We start from the raw sequence: 15,672 nt of genomic DNA, 5'->3' as shown, positions 1-15,672 counted from the left end.
AGGTCCACGAATGAAGATCGAGATGAAGATGGTGGATGGGGATTCCGATCTGGAGCTGGAGCTGGAGCATACCAAATGGCTGCAATTGAACTTCAAATCCGTTTTTGGCGGCTGCCTGTGTAAGTGCAATAAAACGCTGCCAAAGGTGATAATCTCGGGCTATTCATTGCTCTTCATGTTCGTCACTTAAGGTCAATGATATGGCAGAGCTGACCGCATGCCGGACGCGAACGTGATCACCGCTCGGCCGCGACCTTGCAGCATTGTTGCTTTGACAAATTTGTAGCAACTAGCGCCAGGCCACTTTGCTTGCGACCGGATGCGGCTTGAGCTGGTCGAGAGATTTGGCGGTGGACGAGGTGTTTGTCTTTCCTCTTAGCACTCTTGGCACTTTTGTGGAGTCTCTGGTGTCGTTGACGGAGGCGTATGCGCAATAATCTCCATACTGCTCGCCGTTATCAATTATGTGTGCTTAGCGCTCCACTTTCGATTTTAATTCGCAGCACGACTCTGCCCCCTAATAAACGTGTGAATCTTCTCCGCCTGAGCTGCATTTATTTGCCGAGCCGTTAAGCCCGGCTCGGGGAGACCTTGCCAAATTAACAACTCCCCGAGAGAAGAGCTGTGCTCTACTCTGCTCAGCTCTGGCCGGGCATCGGCATGAATTATGTGGAATTGCACCAATTTGGCAATTAAACATGTGTAGCCTCCCCGAGTGGGCGGAAGAGAGAGAGAGGCAAGCTGTGTGTGCCTCGCAGTGAGCACAAATGGCAACTTCCAGCGTTTGTGGCGTTTGTTTGTGGCGGAGCGACCTTCAATGGAATCACAACCAGAGATGATGACGGCGATGATGACACACCTATGTACACAGACCGATGTATGCTACGTATGTATGTACGTACGTACATTGGTTGTGTGAATGCCTGCTGTGGGTCCCACACCTTCTTGGAGTGTTCTTTTGCCATGACTGGAGTGAACCCCTTTGACATCGACTGCTAATTGCACAAGCATCTGAGCAGAGCAGGGCAGCGCAGAACAGAATTCCAAGTTCGTGATATGATGGAATTAAAAGTCAAAGAATGCCGATCACGGGAGCCAGAACTCCCACACAGAACTCCCATTTGAATTAATTTTGGCGGTTTTTCGGTTACAATGCAACATCATCCCGTCATCATACTTAAACCACACTTACCACTTATTTTTTAACCACCAATTGTTCTTTGGCTTTTATTAAAAATGTATTACCAAACCACTATTTTGTACTCTAATCTGGGTGATATTTCGGTTATAATGATTCTTTTATAACTACAAGAATTTTTTCACAACCGATTTGTGCTTTAACGATGCAGCAATAATGGAATTGGCCAAGAAAAATGCTTTTGGCCAAAATGAAGACTCTACGTACATTCTTTGTTGAATATTTAAGCCATATTGCCTCTTTCAAATCAGAGCTTCAAGTAACTTCTAGCTTTATTTAAATATCAAAAATATCAACAATAAAATTTTGGGCATATTTTTTTTTCAAAACGTGATCAAAATTTGAAAATTTAAAATTTTTGATTGATTTTTATCAAAAATGATAAAAAAAAAATTATGGGGATATTTTTTTTCAAAAATTGAGAAATGGGAAAAAAAAAAAAAATTTACTTTAATTTTCGATTTGAAAGTTTTTGAAAAATGCGTCAAATTTATATTGTCCAGCTATTGACAGATAATAAAAGTACTCCACGATACAAGATCAGGAAGGTACACCATTTTGCAATATGACAAGTTGTAGCCAAGTTATGAAAAATAATGTCATCAAAATGTCATAAATACCATTTTTGGTCCCCATATCATAGTAGGACCAACAGATTTGTTCCCCACATCATCCTTCATATTTTATAAAGACATATAGCTGAATAACTTGGGAATTAACCCACAAGCAGTTTTACATTCTTTGTTTCGAAATCTTGATCAAAGTTAAAAAGAGTAAACCTTGTCCGAAAACATCAACGCCAAATTGCGAATCTTCAGTTTACTGAAGCCAATCTTGAAGTGTCGCTCGCAATAATATATATTGACCTTAAAAACGGATTTTTATTGGGACGGTGTGTCAAATGGACCTCCAGCTGGTCAGTTGAAGCTACCGAGCAATGATGGTGGTATGATGATGATACCCCCCCCCTGCTGCTGATGCTGGATGCTGATGCTGTGGCATCGGCAAGTCATTGCTCACCCAATTTCAAAATATTAATAACTCACATACATGTACACGAAATTTGGGGGGAAAAATAAGAAAAAACTTGCGAGTAAATCCGTTTTAAGACAATTCCATTGGCATTCAGCGTGTGGCTCAAATTTCACTAATCACCGAGCCACCACCTTCCAAATAGCGTCCCCCCTCTGTGGGATCAATCATGAGATCGATCGAATTCATTTTTCGGTTTTTCGGTTTTCGATTGCTGCACCGAAGGTCGCCCCCATCGATTCGTCTTCGGCGGCTCAAAAGATGAATTACATTTACATTTCGTTGGTGTAATTGCTAACGAATTGCTGGACGGATACACTTACCAAATTCAAATTCATGAAATTCAAATTTAAACACAAAAACACGACCCGAAAATATACCTTTGATTTAAAGGTCAATATTATGAGAGGACATTGTCAGAAACGAAAGTCGTAGTTAGTAGTATTCATTCGTCCACAGACACGACAGGAGCTGATAAAAATTTCCTAATAAAAAACCGAAAGAGCTTAAATAAGCGTAGTAACTTTCGGGTTAATTTAGAAGTTTTAGGCTATATAGTAACCATTAGCCGTCGCCACAACATGAACACCACTCAAGAAGAAATTGGAAGCAACAACTCGATTGGCTCCATCCAGAGCCGCGACATGGTTGTTTCCCCGTCCCGGTTCGTGACCAGCTCGCCCGAGACTGGAAGGATGCATTCGGCCGAGGAGTCTTCAATGAAGGTTCGTGACTTGGTCAATGTTTATAACATTGCCACAGAGAACAACCAGGACCTGGAGCAGGCCAAGTCCTTGTACTTTGGCTCTCGTTCTGAAATCGAGCAGCTCCCGGTCGAGGGCTCCCCTTTATCGCCGGATGACAAGGACAAGGGAATGTAAGACCTATTGATTCTTCTCCCTTAGTATCTTGGGAGTAATATATTGCATTATTAGTAGTAACATTCAGACAAACTCCGCTGAGGAGGAGAGCTTTATTCGTTTGAATGCCCACGATGAGGGTGGTGCCAACTGCTCCGTGGAGAAATCTTATCAGAGCAAGACCACTATTCGCCGCACCGATAAAGGTAGGTCTTACCACAGGATACCCTTGACTTGGAAGTACAATTTTCCCCTCCCTAGGTGTCCGCATCATCATTGACATTTTCTTCGATAAGAAGGAGAGCGATATCGACATTGTGGGCAGCCGTGTAGAGACTGACATTCCCGAGAGCCACATCCTGGCCGACTTCCAGCAGCACTCGTTGGCCTTGCAGATGCTGGAGCAACAGCCAACCATCCGTAACCAAGACGAGGACCAGCAATAATCAACCAATAATTACAATCCATGGCATCATCAGCCACAAACTTGAGCATTTTAGCTCAAACTCAAGAATTTTAGCTCAAACTCGAGCATTTTAGCTTAGCGTAGCTTAGTCGCTCCAAGCTAGTTAGTTAGCTATTTAGTTAGCCGATTTGTTTCTCAGATTAGCCATAGTCCACAAAATATCACAAAATTTCATGTTGTAACGTATGTAACGTATGAGCGGCGTATGGATCTATGTTTTGATTTTTTGACAACTGCAAACCAAAAATTCGACAATAATAAACCATCGAATGAGTTATTTTACCAAAACTTTCCCACTTTTCCTTTTTCAACTTCCTCTCTGTGGTACGTCACGATACTTGGGTCTGCTTTGTGGAAAATCCCTGACGAATATGAAGCCCCAGAAAGCCAATGAGGCAACACACGACCCGACCTGGTCGTTCTCGGCTTTTTGCTTCACGACAAAAGGGCTTTTGACGAGTAAATAAACGGCATGAATCGAAAACCAAGAAAAAGCCACAAAAAACCTATAAAAAAAAAGACGAAAATGAAAATGGAAAATGAAAATCTTCGTGGCTTACAAAACCCCATTGCCAGAAATCTGACAATGATGCCGCCAAAAGACCGAACAAGCTAGCGAATCCGAATCTGAATCTGAGATGGGGGGGAAAATGCTTTCGCAACTGCCGCCCAATCTGGCGGAGATCTCTTAGCCTCGATTGCTCTATTTAGCCCACTTTAGGATCGGCATCGGCATCGCCAGCCACCATCTTCTCAACAAAAACGTTCCAATAAATTAGACAAATAAACACCAGTGGGTGAAGGGTTTCCCTAAACGGTGGCACTGCAAATGCTAATAACGTGCAATGAAAATGAAAATGAAAATGAAAACGAAGCCGTTAGCGGTAAATTGAAACTGAGAACGGGGCTCTAAGCCGAAAATGAAGCTGCAATGTTAACGCTTTGCTTTTTGCTGCCTGAAATTCAAGCTGGCTGGGTTGAACTTCGTTAAACGGCACAGTGGGAGGCTCCCAGACGCTGGCCCCAAAAGGAAAATTATTTTTATGAGACCTGAGCTCGGCTTAAAAACATTGCGTATTCTTTTTAAGCATCTTTGGACACCTGAGCCATATTAGCTCATTTGGCAACATTCGAAAGTATTTGCATATATTTATTTCTTTACAAATTAACAGAATTTTCTCTGAAGCAAGTGGGCGGCGATTCTGGTACAATGGGAAGTGGGAATACGTTTTTTTTTTGGATATCTAGGGTGACCTTATAAAGTAGTCCTGGATTTTTTATTACTCGATTTTAAGTAAGACTTAAAAAATATTATTTACCAAGTTTAAAGTTTTTAAAGATAAGTCAATCTGAAAAAAAAATATTATTTTATTCTATGAAATAAATATTCTTTTATTCAAAAATATATAAAAATTAAATAAAAAATCTTTGAAATATCACTATTTGTTTTATATTTAATATTTAAATTTTTAATGGTAACGTTGCCAACATCCCCACTGTCCACTATCGCCCACTGTGCGCCGATGACGAAGCGCGACCTGGCTCGGCTTGGCGCTTCTTCTTGGTGCTGTATCTCTATCTGTGTATCTACGAGACTCTGGCTCTGTAGCGGGCGGCCTAATGTGAATCTTTAACCGAACTGGGTGCACTCGGAGGCTTCAGTTGAAAGCGCGACTTCGTGCGACGCGGTTGTGTCGCTCCGTCATAGGGAATACGTCCGAGTTCAAGCCGTGAGATACTCAGATACCCAAATACAGTGGGTAGCCGACAGGACTGTGAAAACTGCGCCATAGTGTTTGGATTGGCATGTGTGAAGTAGCGTTCGCGATCGAGCATATATATTATATAATTTATGCGAACCAATTTGGCGCGACGGTGTGCGAGTGCTCTTGACTTTGTTTGGAGCAACTGCATCTGAGACTGGAGACTGCAGACTGGCAGTGCAACTGGAAGCGCTGTCTCTGACATTTGATCTTTGCAAAGATCACATCACATCACACAGTGCATCGCATCGGGTGTGTGTGCGGAGAAGGACGGTCGACCAATATCGTCGACCATATGGAATATATTTTAGCTAACCACCTACAGCGACAATTAGTTTGTTCAATTTAAGACTCTCCGATTGCCAAGATTGAAGGTGAGCCGTGCTCAGTGGATACCAGATCGGCATCTTGCATCTTGCATCTTAATAACTTCCTCTGCATCCAGTAACTAGCAACCGACAACCAGGGGGTCCACTTTGGGGAAACAATTAGAAAAATGCCAACTATGGCTAAGCAAATGCTTTGGCCCAGGCCTGGCCCTGCTGTAATCAACCTGTAATGCCATCTAATTGGTATAATTGTTGTTGTATCTGAATTTGTTGCAGCCTGTTGTTTTGTTGCAGTTGTTGCTATTATTCGATGTTGCGGGTCTTGAGCATCTCTCGGTTAAATTCGCAATGCTCTTTCAGTGGAAATTGCTGGCAAAAATGTCAAATAGGCTTCGCCTTGCTGGACGGCCACAAGGCAACTTAGAAACCAAAACTTTGAAAAAATAAAAATAAAACCGAAAACCAGCATCACGAGTTCAGGCTGAGGAGGATAAAGTGGTGAACATTTTTCCGTTTTACTGTCAAAAAGGTCAAGACAAGGAAAAACCGCCAAACTAGATGCCAGTTCAATATTGTTCAAGTTTCTGTTGGCCAAGTTGTTGTTGCCACACGCACTTGCCACTGCTGCTGCCACTTCTGGCCACAGCTTGCCACAAATGTTGTGGTTAGCATTGAGACAGATGATCTCGTTAACCCAATAGCATGATATTTTATTGGGCAATGGAGTTTTGAGACTCTGCTTGATGATAACCCCATAAATTTAAACAGGGTTATTAAAATGTCTAGCTGTATTTCAATTAGATTTAGAGTAGTTTCAAAATTATGATTAAATAACAGGGACAAGTATTAAGTATTAATTTAAAAAAAACTTACAAATATCAATTCTTTTTATTTAAAATTCAAGTTCATGTTACAGACTTGCCACTTACTTGTCAAATTTTTAGATTATCTCTAAGATAGATACTTCTGTGATGGATCTATGGCAGAGCCGAAAGATAGACTTGATGGCTAGTAAGTCTCTTGCCATTCTTGGCATCTGAGAATATGCTCTTGACCCCATCGAGGATACATAAAGTTAGCTTCCAATGGACAACTCAATTCCGACCAATTTGGTTACCATAAACAAGCATAAAATGCATTTTCAATTTGGGCACTTTGTTGGCAACAGAGCTTGACAGGTTTATTGGTGTTTGTGCCTCAGAGGAGTGAGGGGTGTGGATGGAAGTGGCAAGGTTGCTAAATTAAATTGTAGGTGGAGGTCGAGGCAGGGGAAGAAGGCGCCAGTCGCATCACTGCGAATTCTATCAGCCAGCTTAGGAGCATCGAGCGGCAGCCTCAACAGAAGTTAATGTTTTTTAAATTACAATTCATTACGAAAACGTTGAATCGAACAATCAACTCGAAACCGAAGAAAATTAGTTTCCCCAGCAGTGACAACAAAACAACTTAGCCACTTACATTGTTATCGAACCCGAAAGCACCTATGATGGGGTGAGGAGAGATATTTTTGGGAAAGTTATGACTAAAGTAAACAGAGTTACGGTTACGCAAAGATTGGCAACAAAAGGGCCGGGGCTGGAGCTGGAATTATTGTGCTATGGGTGGATGGGATGCCATGGCAATTGTGTAAGGCAATTAGCGCCAACTTAGGGCCACTGCCTGCACTTTCCCATCAATTGTGCCCTGGGCCTATTCAATACCAAGCTTATTAATAAATTTATATTGTTAGCTCAACACCGCCGACCACCCCCAACAGTCCCAGCTGTCCCCGACATCTCACCAATCGGCAAAATGTTGGCGCTAATGATCCCCACGCATTCGCGACTTTTGGCCCTGGCTTTGTTCTGCTCGGCGTTATTTTTGGCCAGTGAGGTAAGTCTGACTTCTACCCTTAGCCGGGGGCTGAAAAGGAATGGGGAATGCGAAAGATAATGCCTCCAATATCTCGGAGATTCCATTCATGTGCACGTGAGCGAGCCAACATTCAAATGCAAATTGCGAAATACTATAAATATTTAAACAGCGACGAAGGTGCTTATTAGCTTTCAGCCTAGGATTGCAATAATTAATTGCTAAAATATAGTAAACACTCATCTATGCGATGCTAATGAAGCACTATTTAAGCGATCATTTAAAACCAACTTTAGATACATTTTAATTTACAATTTTCTTACACTTGCTCCGAAACAATGTAATCATCTCTGAAATGGTAATCCGTTAAAACTTTGATTATGATTATACGAAGCGTGAGCTATAAGCCATGTCTCGGGCGATGTTCAAAGGGGTTTATTAACTTGTATATTAAATTTAAAATACAGTAATCTATGGTATAATTAGAAATCTATAAGTACATCATTAGTAGGATTTGCAAGGATTAGTTGCAAAGTATTCTTTTTAAGCTTTTTATTGATTTCTGAAATACATTTCCATTGCTAATAAATACTTAAAATCCCTTATTTTTGTAAGGATTTAATTGATCTCCCTCATATGACTTTATAGAACCCCCCTCTAGACCCTAACCATGGACACTCCACCCACATCTTGATCGTTTTTGCCACCGCATTTACTTCCCAAGACACTTTTTGAGCAACGGCGGAAAATGTTGTAATTTTGCGCTCTTTACGCTTTGTTTCATTTTTAATTTATTCTATGTGTGTCTCCGTGAGTGCATCCACACCACCACTATTCAGATACACCGGCACACATGATTCACCCAGCAAAGGTCTCAAACTATTAAAAACAAAAGACTCGGCTCGGCTGACCAAGTGACCTTTTTTCCGTCTCGACTGACACTTTTGCAGAAATGGAACAAACAACGGCGAGAAAAGTGTGTTGATTGTTTTCGCTATTTGCATACAAGAAATTAAAACGAAACTCAACTCGAGGATGAAGCCGAAGCTGTATCTGTATCTGTGCCTTGGCAGTTATGTAACGGCCGAGTGACTATCTAGGCGTAGAATGTGTGTTTAGTGCGGCCCGTAAATATGGCTGAAATGAAATTGAAGAGCGTCTCGAATTGTGGCAAATTACCAGAAATACCAACAGCTTTTTGGAATTGAAAACCTTAATGGGATCTTGGGGATTGTATCTTTGGGATTGCAAACCGAATTTGAATTTATTGCAATCCAGATTTCCTTTCCGCCACTAAGTAGTCGTAAAGACCGCCAAATATGGTAAATTGGAAATGAGACTTCTAAGAAAATCATCACATAACCATACAAGGAGACATTTAAAGTAATAGTTGAATTAGTTTTAAAATTAAATGATTTTCTAATCGTATAAGATTTATTTTAAAGCGCCATTTTAATCAAAGATTGTCATACAACATATGTAATGTCATTGGTTTATAAATATTTATGTGTTCGTGACTTCAAATCGTTGTCCAGCATCATCTTATATAAGGGCAACATGTGGATCTCCCTTCGACTGTCAAAGATTCATTATTTCGAAGATTGTGTGGAATGCTGGGAAAATAATTTTCACGGACTTGTCGGAAGCTTCTGCACATGTTTCGCACGTACTCCCAGCAGATCCAGTGGCAGATTTCGATAAGTCATTCGGCTATAATTTGCGAATGCCGACGTGAAATTTTTTCTATATAATTAAACACGGCATAAAGAAACATTCATAAAATCGGCAGTAAAAAATAAAATCCTATAGAGACTACGACTAAAGTTGACATTTCACACAGCGGCACAGGTCGTCTGTTGCAAGCAGCCGTGGCACCATGTGCCACGTTATGACAACACAACAATTCATCACTTCTGGGCCCGAGTCAGGGCGACTTGCGACCCATGTCTCAGAGCTCTCAAATCACAACTCCCAAAAGTGCAGCTTATGAGTACCCCTGCGAGTACCCATGGAGGGGGTCTAGGCACCACTAGCTGTACTCACACATGCCGGCACGAGCAAAATCCGATACTGATCTCCCCGTCATTTGTTTGTCTGTGATGCGAGAGCCCCATAAAAGACAGCTAATTATAGATAGTGCTAGCAGCACCCTTATCTTCCGGATAGCTAATGACAGATTCGACAGAAGAGCTTTCCCTTCACTCCTTCCAGCAAATAAGAACTTGCAGACCTGACTACAACAATTTAACATTCATTTCTTTGCTACTTACTTTATTATTTTCAATGGTACTTATTCTGGTTTTCATTCGATTCTAGATTGGAATGCCTTAATCGATATTTAAAAAGATTCCCTATCAAAATATTTATTATTGATAGATTGTTTTGTTCTAAATTTACTAAGGAACCCATTATTAAAAACAGAGATTTATTAAATCGAGCAAAACTGCAAATTTTTAAAACAATTTAATTAAACTAAATTCATAAACTTCTACAAAACTTTAAAAGTGATTTATGAGAGCTAAGATTAAATAGATATTTTTCTTTTATCATTCAAGCTATTAAGATTATTTATTGCAACCAATTTTTAACTCTAATTACACGAAAATTAAATTAAATTTTTTTTTAACTTGGCTGGGTAACTTTAATGAGCTTCATTATTATTTCCGTAAACTTACCCTCTTCTTTTGTTTAGGCCCAGAACTCTATCCAGGGAGCTAGTCCTGCCTCGCACCTAATGCAGAAGACCTCGTTCTCCTGCGCCGGTCGTCCTGCCGGATACTATGCGGACGTGGAGACGGGCTGCCAGGTATACCACATGTGCGATGGCCTGGGCCGGCAATTCAGCTACACGTGCCCCAACACCACCCTCTTCCAGCAGAGGATGCTCATCTGCGATCACTGGTACATGGTCAACTGTTCCAAGGCGGAGAGCAACTATGCAGCGAATCTGCTGATTGGTGGGTTATCCACAAGCGCTACTTTTCCAGCAGGATAATCTATGTCTTTTTACTCCACAGGCCAGAGGGACAAGCCCTTTGTAAACGACGAGGAGAACAACTTACGCACACCTCGGCCCGACCTTCTGGATCGACCCTATGCCCCGGACTATTCTGGCGAGTCCTTCCGCAGCCAATACAAGGTGAGAAGACTTTCCGATACTCAGATTCCAAGCTCCAACTATCTCTTATTTAGCAGCAACTATCACCCAGTCCGAATCAGATCCGGGATGAGTCCCTCAAGGCCGGAAGTCCAGGAAAATTCGATCCCCAGGCGTCGCAGACACGCTGGAGGATTCCCCCTCCAAGCCGGACCATCTTACCACCAGCTTACGAGCCACAGATAGAGCTACCAAGCAGCACAGTCAGGCCAAGGATCACCACCCCTACCACAACGACTCGCCCCACCACCACCACTGTTTTCACGACCACAACAACCCGAAGGCCATCGGTGGCCACAAAACGCACAGAGGCTCTGCACACACGTCGTCCCAGCTTCCCAGCGATTGAGGTGCCAGACACGGACGACCTGGGAACTAGCCACAGCACACGGTACAACACCTCCGCTGACTTTAACTCTGCAGAGTCACCCAGCAAGCAGACCAGCACTAAGCTGGTAAAGTTCATCAAGCCGCCCTCGAAGATCTATGAGCCGCCCTACGTGTATCCCATCTACAATTTGGAGGAGCCCCAGCCGAGCGGTGCCGTTGCCTCGGGAATCCGCACATCCACAGCGGCTCCGTTCAGTCCTGTCCCCAGCCGGCCAGAGACGACTACCACGACTGCACGACCACTTAGTAGACCAACGACTTTGGCTGGCGTGCCTTTCTCCTTTGCCACACCACCCACCACAGCGACCACCTTGGGAGCTCCGCCGCGTAGTGACAACCGAACTCCGGCGCCAGCGCAGAGCTTCCGTCTGGCTACTCCTCCTAGCACACCAGCCCCACCGGCATCCCCTGCGCAGCTGCCCTTCAACGATCTTCTGCCGCCTTTTGTGGATTTTGTGCCTCACGATATAGCCACCACCCAAGGCCCTCCCATTTATTACGAGTGGAAGATACCCTCGAACGGACTTGAACCGCCCAAGCTTGATCCGCCCATCGGAGTGGACGGGCGGGAGTACCCAGAAACCGACGGCAACTACGGCACGGGTGTCTCAAGCAAATCGGAGATCTTCAGCACCCGGCTCAACGACATCGTCAGCCATCAAAAGCCATCTGTCCAGCAATCCAGCACCAGCCGCCGAGTACCCATTTCACGGTCCATCAAGGCCAAAGAAGAGGAGGCTCAGCCGCAGCAGACGGCAGAGCGCCGCTCAGATGTGGTAGCTAGCTCCACCGACATTAGCCACCTTCGCAAACAGTTGCTCATCCCAGAGTACGCCTTCCCGCTGGAGTCCATCGGACGCACTGGCTACGGGCCGGGCAGTGGTGTCGTAGCGGGTGCAGGAGCCACCGGAGACCTATACAACTCGTTCCAGTTGAAGATTCCCGAGCAGCGGGCCAAGTGGTTCGGTGAGAACCCCAAGTGCCCGGAGTGCCATCCATCGTTTGTTCTTCCGGGCACCTGTGAGCCGTGTCTGCGCAGATAGTCCCCAATCCATCTGCCCCCTTCTCCCAATTCCGCATTTCATTATCCGCATCCGCATTCGCATCCGCATTTGCTCCTAGCCCTAGTATTAGCCGCCGCTGAGAAGCCCGGAGAGAAGCATCTACCACGCATTTAAGTGTTAATGTTATTGTATATCCGCAGATTAATAATTAAAGCTACGCAAATAACTTTGTAAATTATACAAAGGTGTTTTAATGGGTTTTTATCTAAAATTCTAGAATCCTTTTTAAAAATCCGGTTCTAGCATTATCTGTCAATGGTTTGATAATCTAAAATGTGATTTCCGACTTTATGGTTATAGAATACATTTTCGGTCTCGTTCAAAATTTTATTCAATACCTAAAAAGGCTGATTATGGGGGACAGTTATAGTCCAAGGCGTTTTAGTCCAAACAAGAACGAAGTTGCAGAAGTCCCCTTCGTGCATACTCCCCCAATCACAAAACTCGGAGACGCTCATGGTTTCTGGAGCTGGAAGATGATGCTCAAAATATACCTTCAAGCGGTCGGTTTGTGGGCTGGAGACAAGCCAAAAGAGGTAACAAGATTGGGCCTAGTATGCGAGATTGATTTTAGACAATCTTTTTGATTTTAGTGCGCCAAAACCAAGTTTATGATTCTGAGCAGCCTGGAAATGTGGGTTCTACGCAAAGAATACGAAGATCTAACTTGTGAATCTATTCTTCAGGATCTGGATGAGCGTTTTAACGTTATCATGCGCAAATACTCCCAAGAAATTCTCTTCTAAAAATATCTAAAAGCAAAGAATTTGACAAAAAAAACATTGATAAATAAATAAATAACAAATGACATTGTGAGCGTAAAAAGCCAAGAAACCGGATTCAAAATAAATTAACTCAATTGAAATTAAACTAACCAATTTGTGCTGTCTTTATTTATTTTATATATTTATCAAATAAAAGTTTATAACATATAACAATAGATTTTTCTCTCTGTTACAGAGATTTTCTCATTGTTTTAGCAATAAACTATTGTTTGCTGTCCATTTTTTTTTTTTGGACTGCAAGTTACTTTTCTTGCTTCTTGGTATAAACATAAATAAATAAATAGTCATTGTTTAAAAAAAACGAAAGTATGTATGTAGCTGTTATCATTGATTTCTTTTTTAAATTTCCCTCCATTTATTATTTGAGTGTTACCAGCTTTCAACATTACCAGGTGGCATCTCCACGCTTTCAAATTATTGGAAATTTTAACAAATAAAAATTTAAAAGAAAATTTTAAAGAAAAACTTTATTTTTAAATTAAGAAATTTTAAAGATTATTAATCTTGAGCATATCTAAAAATGTTTTGCAAAATGGAATCAGATAGCTTTTGAATTGTAGATCTGAAATTACTCTCAAAAATATTAGAATGAAAGAAGTAATATGATTTACTTACTTGGATTTATTTGTAAATAAAATAACATTGAAAAAATAATATTACTGCTTACCCTGGAAAAGTATAAGCTACTCGTAGATACTGGAATCTATAAATTCCACCAAAAAGCGAACTATAGAGTGGCCGGTTGCGGCTAGCGAGGAAATCCTATCCAGACTTGATAGCAGACTGCTTAGTCTCACGGTTTTATCATCCACAATAACTAAATAATTTCGCGTCAACAAGCAACAAAAATTTACACGTCAGAAACTAATTCGGATCAAAATTATATCAATTATTTTACCATTATTCAAACACAGCTGAAAAATGACACGTAAGTGGGGACAGCGTGCGGTGGCCACGGCCATCTTGTCGTTTTAGGTCTGGAATACATATATTTTGAAAAGAGTCGCATATTGATTTGCATGTCAAGGAAAGCGACTAAGATGCTGCTTATATACCTGTCTTTGTGGCTGGGCACAAAGAACATGTGTTTTTGTCAGTTTGGTCAGGTGGGATTTCCGGTGCTGCTATGGCTATTGGCCAGGCAAAATCGATGAGACACCCCTGGCGCGCTTCTAACCTCTCCGCTCGATTAGATCACTTTGCACGCGCCTCCGGACGAGTGACTTGGCTTAGTTAGTAACTTATTAACACTTTATGTCTTTCAGGTGGAAACCAACGCGACCTGGCACGCGCCAAGAACCAGAAGAAGGCGGCGGATGCCAACAAGGGAAAGCGCACCGACAACCTAACCGTGGAGCAGCGCAAGGCTAGGTGAGTAGTAAGAATCCTGCATAGGCTGTACTTAGATTAACCTGAATTTAAATCTACAGGGACGCCGAGTTGATGAGAGAAAAGCAAAAGAAAAAAGAGGACGCCGCTGCAGCAAGCACAAGCAAATAATGAATCCTTCGGATGCTGGCAATTCTTCGTGAAAGCCAACCAGCTGCCAGCATAAATTGGACAGTCGTGAAGAGGAACCTCGATACGCCCCAGGACCTAGGATAGTCTACCAAGTGGTTAATAACTGTAAATGAACAACACGATTATGGGAACTGTACACATTTCGACGCCACAATGCGCATAGATATTAGCAGGCTGTAGAGCAAGCGACGTAGCAATAGCAATAGGCCACGATGGCTCCACTCAGACGGGCTCAAAGGATTTGATTTGATAGCGATTCGGTATTCGTTTTTCATTTTGCCATGCTGCTGAACGTTAATAAGTGAAATTATTTCTTCAATTACCTGACTAAATTATTTACTGTAATGTATATATAAATTTTCAAATAAAACATAATATGCAGCCGTTTCTTTACACCGCAATGCCTTGCTAAATATTATGTATTATGCGTTTAAAGAAAATATATATATAAATTATGGCACCTATTGACCAACATTTTGAACCCTTTGCTAGTGAGTCGACCGATCTGGGATGGGGTCGGAGATCGGTCGGAGAAAGAGAGATTTAAAGATTGATACTTTATTGGAAAGCCCCAGAGTAAAGCCAACAACCATGTAGTGCAAACATTTAAATATAAGCGAACCTAAAATGCAACCTTTTACTCTTAATAGGTCAAAAGAAACTCGATTTAAATGGGGGTCTAGGGAGTCGGATCCTGCAGGGTACATTTGCATACAATAGGAGACAGATGGAAATGCTAAAATAAACAAGGAAGCTTGGTGCGCCTTGATTGGATAAATATGAAAGTAGCTGCACGCCGCGGTTTGACCCACAAAACCACGCTCGCCCAACTGCCAATAAGTCGAACGCTGGCCCCGTCCATTTTCAGGCTTAGTGCCCAAAATCTTGGCAACTAGCTGGCCACAAATGGCCAGGCCATGGCGTGTCGACATATCTGTGGAGCGCATCTCGAGTTGGCCAGCCTTCATCCCGGTCCCATCTGTGTAACCGCTCGTCGAGCATTGTTTGGCCAAGTGTCTGATAACTCCATGCCGGAACAGCAGAGCAGAAACGTCAATCGGCATAACAGGTTTCGGACGTCGGAGAAAACTTCCCCGCCACGCCATCCAAAAGATGTTTTAACTAAAAACAGCGTTTAAGTTTGAGAACTTTTCTAGCAACCAGTGCTGAGAAAAAGCATGGAACCCGCCGAGCATCGTTAGATGAGAGCCAGAGCCACATACCGAGTCCACGATCACTTTGGCCTGCTGGCTCTC

At 42.5% G+C, this 15,672-nt stretch overlaps 3 protein-coding genes across 3 annotated transcripts; all 3 read left to right on the top strand.

Moving 5' to 3' along the window:
* Positions 1–2,659: 2,659 nt before the first annotated feature.
* LOC108129341 (uncharacterized) lies at positions 2,660–3,844 on the top strand. Its single transcript, XM_017247308.3, has 3 exons — positions 2,660–3,107; positions 3,166–3,296; positions 3,352–3,844. Exons 1-3 carry the CDS (start codon positions 2,812–2,814, stop codon positions 3,534–3,536), a joined length of 612 nt encoding a protein of 203 aa, XP_017102797.2. The 5' UTR covers positions 2,660–2,811; the 3' UTR covers positions 3,537–3,844.
* Positions 3,845–4,968: 1,124 nt separating this feature from the next.
* Positions 4,969–12,278, top strand: js (jiangshi). Its single transcript, XM_070281619.1, has 5 exons — positions 4,969–5,693; positions 7,378–7,520; positions 10,192–10,456; positions 10,517–10,638; positions 10,692–12,278. Exons 2-5 carry the CDS (start codon positions 7,440–7,442, stop codon positions 12,087–12,089), a joined length of 1,866 nt encoding a protein of 621 aa, XP_070137720.1. The 5' UTR covers positions 4,969–5,693; positions 7,378–7,439; the 3' UTR covers positions 12,090–12,278.
* A 1,281-nt stretch (positions 12,279–13,559) lies between these two features.
* LOC108129803 (putative SERF-like protein) lies at positions 13,560–14,817 on the top strand. Its single transcript, XM_017248047.3, has 3 exons — positions 13,560–13,823; positions 14,161–14,266; positions 14,326–14,817. Exons 1-3 carry the CDS (start codon positions 13,817–13,819, stop codon positions 14,393–14,395), a joined length of 183 nt encoding a protein of 60 aa, XP_017103536.1. The 5' UTR covers positions 13,560–13,816; the 3' UTR covers positions 14,396–14,817.
* The last annotated feature ends 855 nt before the right edge of the window (positions 14,818–15,672 follow it).

The sequence above is a fragment of the Drosophila bipectinata genome, chromosome 3R (assembly GCF_030179905.1).
Source record: "Drosophila bipectinata strain 14024-0381.07 chromosome 3R, DbipHiC1v2, whole genome shotgun sequence".
Taxonomy (NCBI): domain Eukaryota; kingdom Metazoa; phylum Arthropoda; class Insecta; order Diptera; family Drosophilidae; genus Drosophila; species Drosophila bipectinata.
This window is presented reverse-complemented; position numbering and strand designations above follow the sequence as displayed.

Excerpts from the sequence above, each read along its gene's own strand:
- LOC108129341 (XM_017247308.3), top strand. The coding sequence starts at position 2,812 with ATGAACACCACTCAAGAAGAAATTGGAAGCAACAACTCGATTGGCTCC. Across the intron at positions 3,108-3,165 it reads GATGACAAGGACAAGGGAAT|TAGTAACATTCAGACAAACT; the intron begins GTAAGACCTATT and ends TTGCATTATTAG. Across the intron at positions 3,297-3,351 it reads TATTCGCCGCACCGATAAAG|GTGTCCGCATCATCATTGAC; the intron begins GTAGGTCTTACC and ends TCCCCTCCCTAG.
- js (XM_070281619.1), top strand. The coding sequence starts at position 7,440 with ATGTTGGCGCTAATGATCCCCACGCATTCGCGACTTTTGGCCCTGGCT. Across the intron at positions 7,521-10,191 it reads CGTTATTTTTGGCCAGTGAG|GCCCAGAACTCTATCCAGGG; the intron begins GTAAGTCTGACT and ends TCTTTTGTTTAG. Across the intron at positions 10,639-10,691 it reads CCTTCCGCAGCCAATACAAG|CAGCAACTATCACCCAGTCC; the intron begins GTGAGAAGACTT and ends TCTCTTATTTAG.
- LOC108129803 (XM_017248047.3), top strand. Across the intron at positions 14,267-14,325 it reads GTGGAGCAGCGCAAGGCTAG|GGACGCCGAGTTGATGAGAG; the intron begins GTGAGTAGTAAG and ends TTAAATCTACAG.